This window comes from Patagioenas fasciata, chromosome 16 (assembly GCF_037038585.1).
Source record: "Patagioenas fasciata isolate bPatFas1 chromosome 16, bPatFas1.hap1, whole genome shotgun sequence".
NCBI lineage: Eukaryota > Metazoa > Chordata > Aves > Columbiformes > Columbidae > Patagioenas > Patagioenas fasciata.
This window is the reverse complement of record NC_092535.1, coordinates 13,626,828-13,645,940: the sequence shown is the minus strand read 5'-3', so window position 1 is coordinate 13,645,940 and position 19,113 is coordinate 13,626,828. Positions and strand designations below refer to the sequence as shown.

The 19,113-nt window shown below is 48.6% G+C and overlaps 1 protein-coding gene across 1 annotated transcript; it reads left to right on the top strand.

The window, feature by feature from the left end:
• The first annotated feature begins 311 nt into the window (after window positions 1–311).
• Window positions 312–18,379, top strand: APCDD1L (APC down-regulated 1 like). Its single transcript, XM_065850065.2, has 4 exons — window positions 312–648; window positions 12,775–12,904; window positions 13,593–14,151; window positions 16,268–18,379. The coding sequence occupies exons 1-4, from the start codon at window positions 612–614 to the stop codon at window positions 17,030–17,032; spliced, it is 1,491 nt and encodes a 496-aa protein (XP_065706137.2). The 5' UTR covers window positions 312–611; the 3' UTR covers window positions 17,033–18,379.
• The last annotated feature ends 734 nt before the right edge of the window (window positions 18,380–19,113 follow it).

Sequence of the window (19,113 nt, the reverse complement as noted above, 5' to 3'; positions counted from 1 at the left end):
GGGCCTGGGCGCAGCCCCACGGCGACAGGTGAGGCGGGGGTGACACCCGCCATGGCCCACCGAGCAGCCCACCACAGCCATGGCGGCCGTCGGCGCCAGGCCCTGAGGGAGACGTGCGGAGCTCTGGGGTGAAAACTCCGGTCCCCGGGCTGGGGGTGCCCGTCCCGCCCGGGGCGGCCGGAGCCTCCTCCTCCCCCGCGTGTGCGATGCGCGGCCGCATGTGGGGCGCAGGCGGCGGAGTCTCCACCTCTTCTGGCAACTTGAACCTGTGGCTGCCAAGCTCCATTAAAGCTATCAGCAGTCGGGGGGGACGCTCTCCACAGCGAAGGCGGGGTGGGCTGTGGTGATTTTTTCTTTTAGATATATATATATATTTTTTTCTCCCTTCGGAAGGCTTGAGGCTGAGCAGAGGGACTGCTCCGGAGCCTGCCCCGCCGCGCTCAGCCTCCCGCCCGCGGCCCGAAGCCGGCGTCCCGCCGCCGCGGGCACCGGAGCGCCGGAGGCGGCCCATGGCTGCGCCGCCGGGCGCCGCGCCCCGCTGAGCTCCGCGGGCACCGCCGGCCATCGCGCCTCTTCTGCCGCCGGCTCGGCGAGGAAACACAGCGGCCACCATGGTCCGGTGCTGGTGGCTCGTCGGGCTGCTCGTAGGTAGGTGGCACCGGCGGCAGATGACATTCTGGGGCGGGCGGAGGGAAGGGGAGTGGGTGCAGGAGTCGGGGTCGTCCCTTCGGGGGGTTCCCCGCCACCTCTTTCTTCCCCCGGGCGCTGCGAAAGGGCAGGAAAAGGCAGGGGATTGCTAGGAAGGTTCAAGGAGTTAGGGTGCAAGGGGAGTGTGTGGAGAGTGCAAAGAAGTAGCCAGGAGTGTGCAAGAAGAGTGCAAGGAGTGTGCAAGAAGAGTGCAAGGAGTGTGCAAAAAGTGTGCAAGGAGTGTGCAAAAAGGGTGCAGGGAGCGTGCAGAAAGGGTGCCAAGAGAGTGCAACGAAATGGCAAGGAGGGAGCAAGAAAGCTGTAAGGGGAGTGCAAGAAGATTGCAAAAAGGGTGCAAAGAAATTGCAAGGAAGGTGCAAAAGGGCTGCAAGGCGTGTGCGAAGAGGGTGCGAAAAGATTGCAAGGAGGGCGCTAGGAAGTTGCAAGGCGGGTCTCCCCGGGGCCGGCTCCGGGCAGGGGGTCCCCGGGGTGCCGCTGCCGCCCCGGGCCGTGCTGGCGGCGGGTCAGGAGGCACCGGGGTCCCGGAGCTGCGCTCGTCCGCTCCCTGCCCGGCTCTTCCCCTCGATGCCCGCCCGGCCCGGGGGGGGTTCCCCGGCGGTGTCCGGCCGCAGCGTCCGCGGAGGAGCCTGGGCAACGCGGGGCGCGCTGCTCTGCACCGTCTGCCGCTGTTTGCCTGGGGAGAGGAGCGCGGAGCCCCGGGGATGCCGCCGAGCTGTGGGGCAGGGCAGGGGGTGCAGTCCCCCCGCCGCGAGTCTTGTCTGGAGCCTTTCCCGTCCCCTCTTGAGAGCGGCTTGTGGAGATGCCAGAAGGGCTGGAGGTCGGTGCTGAGCTGGCCAGGGCGGTCCTGGGCTGGGGTTCAGCCGCTGCCTCCCACCCCAGGCTCCCAGAGTGGTCGCGGTCGTTGTCCCCCCCGCCCAGAAACCCTCTCGGGCTTTCCCCATCGCAGCTTGTCCCTGTCCAGAGCACCGTGAGGTCTTGAGCTGAGATCCAGGATGGTCTCAGAGGTGACTCTCAGTGGTGTTTCACTGGGAATTAGCCCTGGGAGGATCCAGCACCTGCCCCAGCAAGGGACAGCTTCCCAAGCGGTGTCCTGCTGCAGCGACATGGCCCCTAGCCCCAGCTGCACAGACGCGGCCTCAGAGCAGCGCAGGCGGCATCTTCGCGGCTCCCGTTCAGAAACGCATCTTTTCAACCCCACAGTTTTTGGAGCCGTTTCAGAAGAAAAGGTTCTGGCTTAAGAGACCATATGGGAGAACAAAGACAGCTGTGCTGTGAAAAAAGGCAAAGTGATCACGACAAGGAGCAGAGCCCGAGGGAGGCTTTTCCTAAGAAATGCAAGGGAGACCCTTGGTTGAGGCTCTGCAGCCCTGAAGCAAAGGGGCAGGTGAAAGGAAGGACGAGGGTGCCCCTGAGGCCCCCGGGCAGTCTGGACACTGGGAATCCAGACACCTGGGTTTCCTGTTGCTGGCTTGCTTTCTACCGCTTAATTTATTCATCTGAGGTTTCGGGCAGCAAAATAGCACACTGACTTGCCTCTCGAGTTCAGGGCTTCGTTTAGTGATCATTGCGAAAGAATCGTGTAGTGACAGCTATCGGACGTTATTTGCATTAAGTGTAAAGTACCAGACTACAGAAAGAAATCTCTAAGCAGCGTACTTCTGTACTGTTACTTCTCTGTTCGTATGTGGGGTCTTTGTCATAATTTGATCCCCTAAGATAAGCTTAACAGGTTGAGAAATATATATTTTCCTTCTCTATATATTTTATTAGCTCAAGTTTCTAAGCTCAGAGACCTGTTATACTGCAATATATAAGATTACTCACTGAAGTCTTATTAGAATACTTCTTTCTTAAATCTTCATACAGTTTACTTTAGTCCAATCTAATTTAAACCCTGTGTTTCCTCCATCCAGTGTCAGTGAGAGAATTTCCATTGATTTCAGTAAGAACAGAAGCTGGATCTTAAAACATATGTTTAAATAGCTCAGTCAGATCCAGAACTCAGTCAAATCAAAGCAAGGTCTGCCAGTGACTTCACTGTGAGCGAGAATGGCATTCTGTATTTTGCATTAAACTGAACAACAGCATGAGCGTTACACCAGTGCATAATTAGTTGAAAAAGCACTTTAGTTAGGTAACTGAATCTGATTTTGGAGTCTCCTCCGGCAAAGAATCATTCATTCCTGGAAACGTCCCCAGAGACTTGCTGAGTTTTACCTAAACTTTCATTAAAGTCTTTACATTCCAATAACACCACGCTGATATTTTTCATCTGTAGCTTCTCCTACATGGCTTTAACATAAAGATCTATTCTTGCTTTCAATGTTTATTTTTAAGTTTGAAAATTACAGTCTTGGGGTAAGATAAGATCAGCAGTTGCATTCAATTACGAGGGTAGGAAGAGAATCCCATAAATGATAGTAGTGCATTCAATATAGATACATGTGTGTGAATTTGTACTATTAAATTAACATCATTGTCTTTGGTTCAAATGTGTGTTTGGGCAGTGTTTACTTGGCTAATTGATTTTCACCAAGTTTGTGGGTTTTAATCCTCATTTCTCGAACTGGCCAAAAAATCAGCAGCTAATGTATTACGCTGGATCGTGTGATATGACTCCATTTGTTCTTTCCATAATTATACGTTAGCCATGTTTCAAAGTATATGGATATAGATAAAAACAGGGCTGAGATGTTAAAAAAGCACAAGTGAAAAAAATACTGTGTGGTTTCTATATTTTCCCCACAAGCACAAACTGTTGAGTAAGGAGATTTTCAAAAGCCAGAAATTGCTATGAAGAAAACCAAAGCTGGAATCCAGTGCTAGGGGAGGCTGCATCTGGCAGAACAAAGTTTGGAAGGAGATTTTGCTTTCAATGGGATCCTGTGTTTCCCCACAACATAGCATATGTCATCTATAAAGACAAATGCTTTCATGCATGAGTTAGAATCACTGCTAAAATCAACCTGAAAATTAGGAAGCACCTATACAATGCTTTTATGCAATTCCTTTGTTTTTCTTATTTATTTGCCAAGGAAGATAAAGCTATGAAAAAAAGAGAATTCATGACTTTAAGATAGTGCATCTCAGATATAATAATACCAAGAAAGTGACAGTGAGAATGTGAGAGTTTTAATGTGTAACCGTTCTTTGTAGGCTCACAGTGCTGCCAGAAACTGAAGATATGATTCATAGAACAGCTCCTTCCCTATCTAGTTTAAATTGTGTAAGATCTGAGGGGTTAGTAATCTACCATCTGTGTTGTTTTTTTTTTTTTTTTCCCTTAAAGGAGTTAAAAGGTCTCATGCAATAAAATGCAAAATTAGGAAAGCTCTTTTTCTGTGGATTAGGAAAGAAACTCTGATGTCTATTTGAAATGCCAAAGCTCCAGAGTGTTAAGTGATAAGAGGGTTGAAATCCATCATTATTTTTGAGTTTTAGCAGGGTGATGGTGTGATAATCATGTCTTTCATACTGATGTTTTCTCATTTTCAGCGAATAGCTTATTAAATCATCACAGTTTGAATTCAGCTGAAACTGAGAATGCTGCAGTGAAGCTCAGCTCCCATGGCACTGTCAGACTCTTGGATCAGTGCAACAACAGCTCTCAACTTACAGCTGGTGTGATGGGACATAAATCAACAGGAGGAGTCTCATCACTGAGTGCTTGAAGGGATTTACTTGGGTTTAGTTTATAAAATAATGCTTTAAACTTCAGTGCATCCCTTTGGTCGATCACTGAAAAAGTCCCCTATGGTTTCTACCAGGTTAATAGGAAACACTGACAAATGTGTGACATTTTGGCTGTGTCTGAGTTGAAGACAGAGGTCCCTGGAAGTGGGATTTCACCCCTACGCGGAGATTGATGCACACAGCGAGCTCCCCACTGGGACAGTCGGATTCACCTTGTTCACACTCTTACCCAATCCACGAGCGCTGGACACTGGCAGGTTATGGCTTTTAAGGATCGCTTCTCCCCTGTTGACACAAAACCACTATGACACACGATTTTTAAAGCTTTTCAGAGAAAAAAATCGTTTTTGCCAGTTAGGCTCCCTGGAAAAGATGGATGAAAACACAAATAGCAGCAAAGTTTTGCTGCACAAAAGCTCCTAAGTTTTGTTAGTTTTGAGTAGCGCGAGTCCCGTTATTAGATTACGCGGTGCGTAGGTTGAATGTCAACTTTGATTTTAGCATCTGTCGGCAGTGTTGAGAGAACTGGAACACATCAAAACTTGGCTAATGTTGACAGGCAAAACAGTAGACTGAAATTTCAGGCTATCTAGAAACCACACCCAGACCCCAAAACACATGTTAGAAGTAACTTTAATTCTGTGCTTCAGCTGAACAAGTAACCTTTTTCTGTGGTCACTTGTGACTCGAAGTTAAATATGTGTGCGTGTTTCTGGTGTGGGCTGTGTATCAGTTTACCACCTTTCTGCAGAGCTTTGTTTTCTGAGGGTACCTTCCACTGTGCTTGTGAATGCCCTTCCCATCCTGGGCTTTTCAGGGGCCACGTAACCTCAGACTATTAGATCCTATTAGACCCTATTTTTATTATTATAAACAGTACCCTTGCAGCAGCGCCAAGAATCTTGTTGTGTTAGGTGCTAAATAAGGAGAGAATGGAAGGATGGTTCTTGTTTTAGCGGGTTTATGACCTAATTTCCTGGACTTAGGTTTTCAATGGTGAGCACTTGACACTGCAGGGCCCTACTGGCATTCCCACCTGTATCCAGCAGCTGATACCTATTGCAGTTGCTTTTCTCTTTACGCACCCAAATGCCTTTGTGCATCTGGCCTGTATTTCTATTCCCATGGAGGCCAGGCAGTGATTTTGATGAGCAGGACAGCGAACAATGCGCTTACCCAGGAGAGCAGCTGTCCCGGGGGAGCGGGGATCTCCGTGGCCATGGGAGGCTGAAAGGCCACTCTGAATATCCCACCCACTCCCTGCGGAGAGCGGGTTATTCCCAGCTGTGTTAATGCTTTGTTCAACTGCTCAAAATCCTGCCAAGCAGGTGGACTCACGCTGCCTACTGGACTGTGTCTCCAGAAGTTCACCCTGATACACAAGCCACATTTTTTTCCTCTCTTCATTCGCTCCCAACAGAACCTCTTTATTCACTGCAAGGAATTCCTTCCTTTCCTTGGTGTTTATGCTTTGTGAATATTTATAGGCTGTTATCATGTCCATCGTGCCCCAGCCATCACTCAACCAGGCTACATGTACTTCGCTCTTCTAATTTTCCTTTGTAACTCAATCCTTCCCACCCCCTAATCATTTTTTTGTTGTTCTGCTCTCAACTCCTGCCAGTTCCAGTTGCTCGTTTTGCTTTGGGTAAATGTTATACTTATGTTAATATTATGTGGTGGGTGGTCCTCTGCACTCGTGGTCCATGTGAGTGATTTAGACGTTTGAAACGAGGTTGGCATTTTAGAGCCAAACCATGGCCTGATCGCTGGTTCTGCTCTTCAAAGCATCCGGGGAAAAAAAAAGCTTAGCCATCACTATTAAAAATGGCCACAATAGCCGCTAATAAAGTGTCTGTCCAGGGGCTCAAGGGAGTTGCCAAAACTGCATGGATGGTCTACACATACAAAATGATGGCATGCCATTAATTTCAAAACCATGTGTTGTGTTTTCTAATGAGTTTCCATCTCATCTTAATTGAGGAAGATAGGTGCAATATTTCCCATTTGGTAAGAATATGAACTCAGGTTAGAATTTATCTGAGTCACGATTGTACCCCTGGTGTATTGTTGAGCCTAGAACTGAATTGATTTGCTTTATTTCTTGAAAATAAATGCTTTCCCCTATGTGTTCTCACCAATCTCTCACTGTCTAGGTACCCAGAGGATTAGAGATCATCTCACTGTGTGTATCTCACCAAATTAAAATTGAAAGTTTCACCGGTGTTCAAGGAAAAAAGCTCTAGCATCACCTTTCTCTCCTTCAGTTTCTTTTGCTTCTTGGTTATATATAGCTCTGTGCCAAATTTCTGCGGCAATATTGATCGGAGTTTAACACCAGTCACGATGTATTACCATAGCCTGAACCCATTTGCCTTTTTCAGTGCTTGCTGATGCTGAAAAAAAAAAGAAGGCACGTAGTAATGATCCTGTTAGTTCTTACCTGCCCTGATGAACCATCCCTTTCCCTCCACACTCTGCACTGTAGGTTAATGTGGAGCCAGTGAATTGCTGTAGGGGACCCCTGTGATTTCCCTGATTTTGGCTCACAGCGTCACCCCGTTCTCGACACGTCTTGCTTGGTTCCCTCCATTTGAGAATATCCCCTGTCCTGTTTCTCCTTTGCATCCATTTGTTCTCCAAATGGAGTGTCTACCCTCAGTTAATGGGAACGGGCATTTTGGAATGAGGTGTTGATGCTGTGTTGCAATGCTATGGGATCTTTACACTCTCCAGTGGAACCGGGCTCCAGCCCCAGAAACCCATTTATGATGTTAGGCCTGGTTTTCTTCTTTGAGGTAAACGGCTAGAGAGGGCAATTTTGAGAAGCCATTTTATTTAAATGTAGTTTATAATGAAGAAGATTTTTGAGGTATAGGAGAGAATCCCTTCTCCCCTTCCCTCCCACACATCCATACGTGTTGTCGTCTGTCGCTGGACATGACACTTACAAGAGAAATAAATTATTCTGTGATTCTGAGAACAAAATATTTACTTCTCTAGTGCTTTAAAAACCTCCAGTCAACTCACCACAAGTGCTTCACTGTTTTAATTGTGGACATGAGACAAATTAGGCAATGATCACAGCCTCAGAATAAAGCTGAGCTAACAGCCATAGAATACGGGATCTGAACCTGTTTGGCAATGTGTTGAAAGAATGTGGTGAAAATACGTTTTGGAAATTTCTCTAAAGTCCTGAGCTGGTTGGGAATTCTGAGCCGGCTGCGTTCCCTCTTAGGATCTGGCGAATTTCATACCTGGTTGTGCTGTGTTGTGTGCAGGAAACTCAAGGTGATGCTCTACAGTGATAGCTAACAATACATTTATCATGCCATCCTTGAAAGAATAACTGAGAAAAATCTAGTGAATTTGAAGTATTTCACAAATAGCATGAACTGAGCGTCAGACTAGTGAAACAGCAATGTAAAATTGTGCCTGTTTTACGGACAAATAAGAGAAGGGATGAATAATAGAAATACAAACAGGACTCCAGTGAAAGCGCTGGCATCCTCCCGCAACCACTTGACCACATTCTGGCTTCAGTTCAGGGAGGCATTACTAATCAGGAAAAGTGCTCATGCACTGGCTTAATTTCAAGCACATGCTTAAGTTTCAGTGAAACCAGTTAGACTTAAGCGTGTGCTTAAGTCCTGTACTGAATTGGGTTCAGTTTGCAGATAGGCAAAATGCAAAGTTCTGCAGTGATAGAGTTTTACACCCCCAGTGGGTTATATTTAAGTTTTATAACTTTATAATATTATAATATAGAACGTATCTCTTCCCACAGAATTATTCTGTTGGGAGTGCCTTATTCTGAGTGAATTAAAAGCACCACTAACCTAATCTCCACACAATGCAATAAAAATTGATTTGCTAAACCTAAACATTTTCTTTGCTTTTAAAAGAATGCTTATTCCTTTAGTGGCTAGCCCAAAATCCGTTCTGCATGCTCTCAGGAGACAGAAATGCTAAAGAAACTATTTAACTCTGTTAATGAAGTCTGTGTGGATAAGTGTAATTTGCCTATGCAGAATATACTGATATGTTTCTTATTGTCCCTTTCATTGCAGTCTGAACATTCCTCAGAAAATATCAAAGGTTTTATGTCATCTCTAAATGAAGAAATGTGTAATGCTCCATGACTTCAGGCACTGATCTTATCCCTGAGAATGGGTGACTAACTGAAACATTAGAATTATAAATGGGAATAATAAATTCTGGCCATAGGAGGCAATAACATGTAGTAGATGAAGCAAGCTAGCTCTGGAGAAGAGTTGATCTACAGTAACTAATTTGGTGCAAACTGTAATGTTTGCATTTTCTCCTCCATTTATAAAGAAACAGATGTGTGGCTCAACTTTGCTTTTTTCCAAAGGCAATCTGCTTGGAGGAACACAAACAAGATTTGTTTCCATTTGGTTGGTATTTTTTCCTTTAGAAGCGAGAAGCGGGTCGGACTCTGGAGCACACAGCAGTTCTGTAGCACAACCCCACTGGCGCTCCCTCATTTTCAGGCTTGGCCATTGCCTTGGAATCTTTGGTCTTAATTTTACCAACAATTTACTTTGCAAAGAGTTTCCAGTTCTGCCTTTCTGTGATTTGATGCCACGGGTCTGATTTTTCTGAAAATGGCTACAAATAAGTATATGGAGGAGTTGGTCGGCGTTTGCTGCTGCTGTTGTCTCCAGGTTTGATGGCAGCGGCTCCTGGTGTTCCTAATTTTCTGAGTGCCTGTACAGCCCCGTTGCTCAGAGGCTTCGGGCCAGCGCTTTGGATGCAGCACACACCGGAAAGCTGGAAAAACCCACTGTTTTGTCTAGCTGCTGTCCTGAGGAGCTCTCTGGAAACGCTTGTGGTTAATCGATACAGACAGACGGGGTAACGAGCGAGTGGGAGAGATCACAGTTGAGGCTTTTTTTTTTTCAGATTTTCCTATGAATGAGTATTTTTGTCTTGAAGATGAATTGTGAACAATTCCTTCCTCCTGCCCAAGGACTGCATAAAGCAGTTAATACGTGTGTTTCTTAGGATGGAGATTGGAGCTCCTCTGATGGGCTTAACCAGGGGCTGAGGAACGGAATGACATGTGAGTGACAGCCACTTGATGCTGCTCTTGGAATAGGGATGTGCCCTAACTCCAGATTTTAGGTCTGGAACTAAACTTTTCCAGCCTGAAAGGATGTTTGGATCTGGTGGGGCTAGGCTGGAATGTTTGAGAGAGAAAAGCAGCCACAAAATTTGGATACAAGCCAATAGCTTTTGGTTTGAGGATGCATCCAGCTTGGAGTTCTGTGTACAGTTCAGCAAGACAAAATCCCTAGGAATTCCCATCATGTCAAATATTTACGTTCTGGGGGCTTTTTTATTTCTCTCTCTTCCTTTTTTTTTTTTTAAATTTTTTATTTTGATCCAGATTATGAAAATACCCTTTTCTATCGAATGTGTCAAAATGTAGCTGATTGCGTTGCCAAAGTGTGTGTGCTTTCAAACAATGTTGACTTTTAGTGTTTCTGCCAGAAGAGTTTAGTAAAATATTGAAGCTTCTGCTGCAGTAAACACACACAGAGTGCAGCTAGTGGGTTCAGAACGGGGCTGTATTCTGAGCTGTTATTTTGGTGTATCTGTAGATTACACCTTCACTTCTAGAGTCTTTCTGTAGTTACAAACGAGCAAATTTGACTTTTGTAGTCCATCACCTCTAATACAAATGCAGTTATTTTTTATTTTACCTTATTCTCTAGGATAATGATTTAATGTTTAAGTGTAATTCAGTTTGGACTATGCTTGTACTGAAGGCCCTGCAAAAGCTTTGCCAGCAGTTCGGCCTCTTGGTCGGTCAGTCAGATGAAACTTGGCGTATTTTGCAGGTCAGGAAGACAAGACACAGGAGTAAGGGGCTCACAGGAGTAAGGGGCTCACAGGAGTAAGGAGCACACAGGAGTAAGGGGCTCACAGGAGTAAGGGGCTCACAGGAGTAAGGGGCTCACAGGAGTAAGGGGCACACAGGAGTAAGGGGCTCACAGGAGTAAGGGGCTCACAGGAGTAAGGGGCACACAGGAGTAAGGGGCACACAGGAGTAAAGGGCTCACAGGAGTAAAGGGCTCACAGGAGTGAACTTGCTCAAGGCCACAGAGCAAAGTCACGGCAGAACTGGGATGGGGGTGCAGAGCCCTGACTTCTAATGGGCTCTGCTAGCTGGGCGCCCACCAGGCAGCTGCCAGATTAAAGGTTCAACTCATAGTAACGGGTTTTGTCATCCATAATTTTCCCCTTTTCACACAAGGACTCACAGGAACTGCTGTTTAGGAGGCACTAGTGCAAGCAGTTGTGAAGGAGCTGGCTATCCTTGCTCGCCACGTCCAGCCCTTAAAGATGATTAAAACAGTATGATTGTGAGTCTGATCCAAAAAGAGCCCTTAACACTAATAACGCGTCTCCAGCTGCACTGCAGTGCGGAGTGAGGTAACAGAAAATCCGAGGCCGGTTTCACGGGCCTTTAGGTAGATTGGCTGCGGCTGCTATTGCTCCCCTGCTTCGCTGTGGGCTTCACTTGCCATCTGCTTATTCCCTCGTGGTAGTTTCAGGGTTTGCGTGCTTAAACCTACACAAATACATTTCAAGGACCCTGTTACTGTGACGCAAAACCTTTTTGCAAATGGCAGTGCCATAGTGAAGTGACTCCGAATTTGTCCGTCAGATGTACGGCTCAAGTTACATATCACTACATTAGTAATAAAATACTATTTGAGTGGAAGTCTCTGCTTTGCCACATGTTCAGGAGCCTCTGACTTGCTCAGCAGACCTTTAATTACCGAGTTCTCATTTAACTTGGTCTAGGGCTTGTATTTGTGGCAAATGTGGATGCTGAAGATCTGTAACAGGGGTTTAACCCTGTGTGTGTGGGATGCATTGCTGCCAGGGATGAGGCTTCTGCCTCAGAATAAATGGGATGTGGGAATCGGGGGAGCTGGTAGAGCCCAGTTGTGAATCTCACCCTGCATGTTTATATTTGTGTTACATCCTGAGCTTGTGAGCCAGGGAATTTTGCCGACGTTGCTCAACAGCTATGTGTTGCCCATGGTTTGCAGCAGACCCATCTGCACTGCCTTCATCTGCAGATGCTTCTTGTTGGGAAGATGATTGCACTCTCCGGGCTGGGCCTGGGCCCTTCACGATCTCAGCCATCACTTCTCCCATGTGCAGACACATGGTTGGGGTTTCTCTTCCCAGGGAAGGGTCTGTAAAGACCACAGGATGGTTTGGATTATATAGAAGTACCTCTGTGGCACGCAGGGAGTGAGAGGAGCAGCTGTGACTCTGTATCTTCATCTTGGCTGTGGCACAGGGTGTGCAGACATTCAGCATCCTCACCCTGTGGGCAGGTAATACATATTTACATTAGCTCTTTCTTTCCAGCTGGTAGGCAGGCTGGAAAGCAACCTGTATCCTAACCACGGGTACATAGTCGCGAAAAGTTGTCTTGAAAATTTCCAGCACATTACTAGGCAAATTTCAAAGTACAGCGAGAGCAAACGAACCCTGGCTGGGCTCATGAACCCCAGGCAGCCCTGGGCTGAACATGCAAGGCCAGGACCGGGTTCTGCCCAACGGGACAGTTGTATGACAGCAGAAAACCGGTGGGGTTTCAGGACGAGCTTCGCTGAGAACTCATTCCGTGGTGGTAGAAAGAGGCAAATCCCAGGTTTCCTGCTGAGGCAAACTCACGATGAGTGGAACAGAAGTTTGCTTAAGTAAAGAGTGAGTAATATATAGGAATATATGTACATATATATGTGTGCATGCAAAGGTCTTCAGGATTTAGCTGAGTGTTCACACATTCCCTAAGCCAATAACATCCGTTGTTATGGGAAATGAGGTAAGTGACAGAATTACTGTCCTTATGGCGGGCGACAGGCGAGTCTAATGTTCCCATGCTGTAATTCCCTGTTTCAGTTCCTGCTACAACAATAGCTTGAGAGGGAGAGAACACGAACAAAGAGCACTCAGTTTTATTTGAAGATTTCATCTACAAAATTGCTGGATTCAGATGAGAGTCATGTTGGAGAACAGTAAATGAAAAAAGATCCGTATCCTTAACCAAGAGCCTGCTGCTTAGCTCGCCCGTTTGGGGTTTGGCTCTCCAGCTGGCTCTCCTGCTTTTTCTGGGCAACAGCGTTTGAACTGTTTTCGGTGTGGGGGCAGGAACGGCATCGCCCGCCCCCGCGGGACCGTCCCGGCCGCGGCTCTGCGCGGCATCTGCGGGGGCGCGGAGCCCTGAGCAGCGGGAACCGGCCCGCGGCGGGACCCCCTGCCCCAGCCCCAGGTGCTGACACCTCCCTCTCTCTCTCCTCTCTCTCTCTCTCCCCCCCGCAGTCTGCGCGGCCGCGGAGCCGCCGCTGCGCTGGGAGCCGCGGTGCCGCCAGCAGCTACGCCACCTGCAGGACGGCGCGAGGATCGCGGCGCGGCTGCCACCCCGTCTGGAGGGCCGCTGGGTGTCCACCGGGTAAGGAACCCCGGCCGGGAGCGCACCCGAACTTCGGGAGCGCACCCGAACCCGGGAATGCACCTGAACCCCGGGAGCGCACCCGAACCCGGGAATGCACCTGAACCCCGGGAGCGCACCCGAACCACGGGAACGCACCCGAACCACGGGAACGCACCCGAACCACGGGAACGCACCCGAACCCGGGAGCGCACCCGAACCACGGGAACGCACCCGAACCCGGGAACGCACCCCAACCCGGGAACACACCTGAACCCCGGGCTGACCTGCAGCCTGGAAATGCACCTGAATGCCAGCAGAACCCCAGCCCAGTCCCAAGCACCCAATCCCGACTGGATCGAGTCTCGGGGTCCCCGCTAGCACCCTTCCAGCCTCTTGCTCTCTGCCCCTTTTAGGGTGCAGCCGATGAGCACATGTGGCTCAAATGGGCAGAGCAACCTTGATCCCCCTGCCCCGGCACTTCTCCCAGGGGATGTGACACAACACTTAAGATCCTGTATCAGGCATGGTCACATTTTGGTAGCAGATGCCCAGACCTTAAAATTACCCAAGGGCAGTCACTGGGTGCAGGAGGCTCTTGCCCACGATGCTGCTCCCACCCGTGCTCGCTCCTCACCCGGGGTGTCCCCAGGGAGGGATGTCACCCCTGGCCACGCTGTGGGCCGCTCAGCTCTGCCTTCCTCCCCAGGTGTGAGGTGCGGCCGGGACCTGAGTTCCTCACCCGATCCTACCTCTTCTATGCCAACCGCCTCTTCAAGGCTTACCAGTTCTACTACTGGGACCCCTCCTGCCACGACCCCTCCTACTCGCTGGTCATCAAGGGCAAGCTCCGGCTGCGCCAGGCCTCCTGGATCACCCGTGGGGCCACCGAGGCCGACTACCACCTCCACAAAGTTGGCATCGTGTTCCACAGCCAGAAAGCCATGCGGGAGGTGGCCGCCTGGATCAACCAGACCTCGGGTGAGGGCTGCAGGGGGTTCCTGCCCCCGGGGCGCACCTGGGCTCCCGGAGCCCTCTACGAACTGCTGAGCGCCAAGACCGAGCGTGACTGCACGGCCGCCTTGGGCTTCGCCATGCACGAGCTGAGCCTGGTGCGGGTGGAGCAGCGGTACGAGCCGCTGCCGCGGGCGCAGCAGAGCGGCAGCCGGCTGGTGGAGGAGCTGTACCTGGGGGACATTCACACGGACTGGCTGGAGAGGCTCCACTACCGACCGACGGGCTACCAGCGGCCCATGCAGAGCGCTGTGGTAAGGACGATGCCTTTACGCGGTCCCCTCATCGGCTCGTGGGCGTTGCCAAGCACGTGTGGTTTCCTTGCTGTTAAATTACTGCCTGCACAGGGTCCCCTTCTGTTCCGAGGACAGGAGGAGGAGCAGGTTTGGGCTGTGGGTTCCCGGGGTGCTGCCCGGGTGCTCCGCGGCACATGGGGCTCCCCTGACTGAGAGCGGGACTGGGCTGGGGGAAACCTCCGCAAACCCAACACCAGAAACAAGCCCGCCTTGGCACGGGGCTGGAGTGAATGGCTTTGCTTTGGCTCTGTGTTTCCCTAGGAAATGCAGTTTCCTGCAGCGATGTCAGTGAAAGCTTCGGGCTGCACATCATTAGTGGCTGCCGGCTCTGCCGTTTGTCTCCCTCCCCTCCATTCGCTCTTTGTCGTGTCCTCTGTGTTGAGAGGAGCAAGGAAGCAACGTCTGCCATTAAATCATTAGTCCTCACTGTAATGCCATTAGGAGAGGAAGTTGCCCTGAATACAATTATGTTATTATGCAGAAATCAAACATTCGCTTTGATAGAAATAAAACTGACCTAGTTGCATTTTATTTCATTTTATATTTTATTTCATTTTGCAGCAGGTTATTTTTCTCCAGAAAAGCACATTTCTAGCTGAATCATACCTAATCAATTCCCAAGTGACTGAGTAGTGAGACGGGGTGAAAAAAAATGTCCCTGGGCTTTACTAGATCTAAATAAATTAATGGAAAACAAACCCAAAACCTTTGGGGGCAACATTTCCCTGCACCCCAAACTGCACCAGCAGAACTCTGAAAAACACAGAGCAACACCCTCAAAAGTAACATTCTCACATTGGTTAAACTTGTGTTATCTTGGGCCAAAACCATATATATGAGCAAAACCAGATGGTAAACATAAACACTTTTAGAAGTTAATTTAAAACCAAACCTAAAGATACTGAAATTCACTCTCTGAGTACAGCACTGTAATTAATCAGCTAACAGCTCTCCAATGGAGCAGCACATGATGTCACCACTTGGCGATAATTAGAAGCTGCCATACGTTAGAAATAACTTCACACGGCTGGTTTAAGCAAGTAAGAGTTTTGGCTCCATGGTTAAAGTGATAATTTTATTGGGCACAGGGTTTTTCTTCTTTTCTTTTTTTTTTTTCACCTGAACTAAGACCCATTTCCCTGTGCTGGTGAGTTACACAGCCATGTTAGGAACTATTTTGAAACCTTCTCTATGAAAATATCACTCTTTTTTTCCCCCTTAAATTTATATCTGTTTTAAAGAAACCCATTCTCCTCAAATTACCTTCATTATCAAAGAATTTCCTGTCTAAGGAGAGCATATATATTTGCCAACTTCTGGGATTATTTAGCCATAATGTACTGTGTACTGTCAGCACTCATTAACGTGACAGTAGCAGTAAAGCAAGCTGAAAATGACTAAATTACAGTAGACTCCAATCAACTCGCATGTAAATTACCCACCCTACAGTTAACTACTGAGTTATTTAACCTTGTTGCATACGATAGTTCTGTGAAGATTAGCTTGTGTTCTCAAAATCATACAATGTTAAAACCCTGGTTATTTAAAAATAAATCAGTTGTGATATATGAAGTGTAAGAAAAAGTTCCAAGCTGCACAGAACCCTCCTGGCCCTGGATGGGCTGCAGGGCTGGTCTAACTGAGCTCAGAACCAAAGCTGGTTCTGCAGCTGGTCCTTCCCTTCTCTGTTTCGGATGCAATGGTTACAGACATTGGCTGCAGTTTGCATGTGTACGCACACACGCGAAGATGTGACGTCCAGTTTCCACTTACATACGTACAAAAAGCAGCCCTGACAGAGCTGTACGTCCACAGGCTGTTGTGCCTGACCCTTGTCATAGAGGAGGGTGCAGTAAATGGAAAAGGGGGAGGCAGAACACCCCGTGCTTTGGGCTGACCTGGAGGGGCTGCCATCGGCGCGGCACAGCCGCAGCAGCATCCCCACGGGAAGGCTTCACGGCCTTTTCGATTGCCGAAAAGAACACGGGGATTTTCCTGAGTCTGTGCAGAAACACCCGGGTGTAGCTGACATCTCCCAGTTTACAAAAATGATTTATTTTTTTGTCTTCTGCAGCATCATGTGCATCCTTGCCCGGCCTGTGGGATTATATACAGAGCTGATGAGCACCACCCGCCCATCCTACCCGCCCGAGCTCAGCTGCCGATGCAGCTCAGTGGCAGCTGGGTGAGCACTCACTGCGAGGTCCGACCCGCCGTGCTCTTCCTCACCAGGTACTTCATCTTCCATGGTAACAACCACACCTGGGAAGGTTACTACTATCACTACTCTGACCCGCTCTGCAAACAGCCAACGTTCACCATCTATGCGTCCGGGCATTACACCCAAGGCATCCCCTCCTCCAAGGTGCGAGGCGGGACAGAGCTGGCTTTTAAGGTCACGCAGGCTCGGGTGACGCCAATGGACCAGGTGACGGTGATGATGCTGAACTCCTCGGAACCTGGAAGCTGTGGGCTGACAAGCTCCTGGAGCGCTGGCGTGGAGCAGGATATCACACCCACAAACGGATGTTTGGCTTTGGGGATCAAGCTGCCCCACATGGAGTACGAACTTTTCAAAACGGAGCAAGACACGCAAGACCGCAGCCTCCTGTACGTTGGCGAACGGCCCACGGACGGATCCAGTCCCGACAGCCCAGACAAGCGACCCACGTCGTATCAGGCACCTCTGGTTCAGTGCGCCGGAGCTTCAGAGGAATTCTCTAACTATGTCAGTCTAAAATACTTGGGAAAAAAGGATGCTAATGGGAACAAAGCACTAAAACCCTTGCCTGTGGCCTTTTTATTGTTTATAGCACTTCTGTTTTTAAGATGGGACTAGTTATCTATTCAGGTACAGCACAGAATTCAGACAGTCTTGGTGCTAGCGTGACTTTTATATCCTTTATATTCCATCTGGAATCAGTTTTACTCAGGCTTGGAAACACATTTTAAGAACACCCAACAACAGTGAATGGAGCCAAGAAGATATGCCTGGTTACGTACTGTTTGTCCTGTGGCCTTATTGCCTCATCTCCCCCCTTCTTTGCATACAAATTTAATGTAGTGACATCGATGTGCTGCACGTTGCAATAGATAATTTGGCAATATGAGGGGGGGGAAAAAGCGACATCAATTGCAATTGCTGCTTTGAGCTTTTGACGTTGCTAAAATTTAATCAGGAGCTTGATTCAGATATAATTCGAACATCCAGAGTGTCGGCTGTTGAGTTTCAAGTTCCCTCCCATCATACTCCTTATTGCTGCTCTTGCAAATCTAATCTGCAGAGGCAGTCAGCAATAAGCAGTCAGCAAGTGCTCTTGATGAGGGCGCGGTGAATCACGCCTTTCTCAGTTTACAGACGTTTCCAGCAGCTTTCTTGTGTATGCACACATGCAAAGATGCAGCATCCAATCTCCGCTTACGTATGCACAAAAAGCAGCCCTGACAGAGCTTTAACTCGACAGACTGTTATGCCTGATCCTTGTGATCAAAGCAGATACAGTAAATGGAAAAGGGCTCTGTGCACAGCTGCTGTGACCTGCAGGATTACCTGGCTGCAGACGCTGCATCCTTGCTGCATCATTCTGGCTTTCCCAGTGCACCGGCCCGCGCTTTGGTGCGTCAGCAACGGCCCCGCGTCCGGCTGGTGAAGGCACTGCCAGCCAACCGACTCCTGCACCCAGCGAGGGGAAAGAGCTGATAAGGCTCCTCGGGCCGTACGTATTAACCGTCTCCTCTTCAGTAACAGCCGTTGTTCATCCAGCTCTGCTTTCAATGAAAATGTCACTTCCAGCCTCATTCCCGTAAAGATGTTTTATAAATCTGCCCCTAGTGAACGATGGGCCGAGGAGATACTCGAATCAGGTCAGGCTGATTTCTACTGACAAGGACAAACTAAGAAATCCCGTTCCCCGTCTGCTGCAGCCAAGAAGCACGTAACTTACTTGGAGAAGACGTCCTCCCAGTAGCTAAATCCTCTCCAAATAAGCCTATATATCTTACTCACAAAGGATATTTTGTTAAACCAGCTATGCAATAGCTACCCTCTTAAGGCTGTATTTACGAACTTGCAGCTTGTATTTAGATAAATTATGGGTTTTATAACATAAAAATACTTCTGGGGGATCTGTACATTAACTAATAATTCAAATGAGATGCTTATTAAATGCATACAATTGTGACATAACTGTTGTCATCATGGTTGCGTGTTCCAGGAATGATCAAATATTAATTGTGCACATAAACAGCTTCACTTCTAAGATGGAAAAGGCCACGCTTGGCTGCCCTGCCTGCGGTTCCCTCCACAGCGGAGAAGGATTTCTCCGGGGTCAGTTCTGCGGGCAAAACACCTCCCTGTTTGTACGGGTTGTGTTTTGTTGCTCGCGTGGAGATCCAAGGGCAAACGTTTGAAGAACTGGAAGTGCATCTGGGAAAATGTGGCATCTCCTTTGGGATGTCCCCGTGCAGATGCTGTGAATCAGGGCAGGTCTGGGCAAGCAAACCCTGCACGTAGTGGAACTTGGTGTTCAGTGAACCTGTCTCTGGTCACTCACGGTGGCCTCGGGGTGACACATCAGCAAAGCTACACAGGACCCAAAGATGTCCATGGCGAGAATAGGAAACAGCCTTGTGTTGTCTGCAGAGGGGGGTGGAGGTGGGGGAAGGCAATTCCTGCCCTACATTTAGCCCCAAGAGTGAGATTTGTGTGTAGATGATAACTTTTTTTTCTTTTACATAATCTGGAAATGGATTAAACTCAGCAGATACTCAGATATCGCACAGGGTAAAGACTTCCCCAAGACCACAGCTGCTTTCGAGATGGTGATGGGAGTAACACGACGTCAGAAGTTCCAGGACAACGTGACGCACTTACGCACCGAACACGTGGGGAAGCTCCAGCACCTCCCATCACGGGTAACC

What these genes read in the sequence shown, in the direction of transcription:
- APCDD1L (XM_065850065.2), top strand. Translation starts at nt 612, where the DNA reads ATGGTCCGGTGCTGGTGGCTCGTCGGGCTGCTCGTAG. An exon ending in GCTCGTCGGGCTGCTCGTAG is followed by an intron (nt 649 to 12,774) that starts GTAGGTGGCACC and finishes TCCCCCCCGCAG; the next exon opens with TCTGCGCGGCCGCGGAGCCG. An exon ending in GGCCCATGCAGAGCGCTGTG is followed by an intron (nt 14,152 to 16,267) that starts GTAAGGACGATG and finishes TGTCTTCTGCAG; the next exon opens with CATCATGTGCATCCTTGCCC.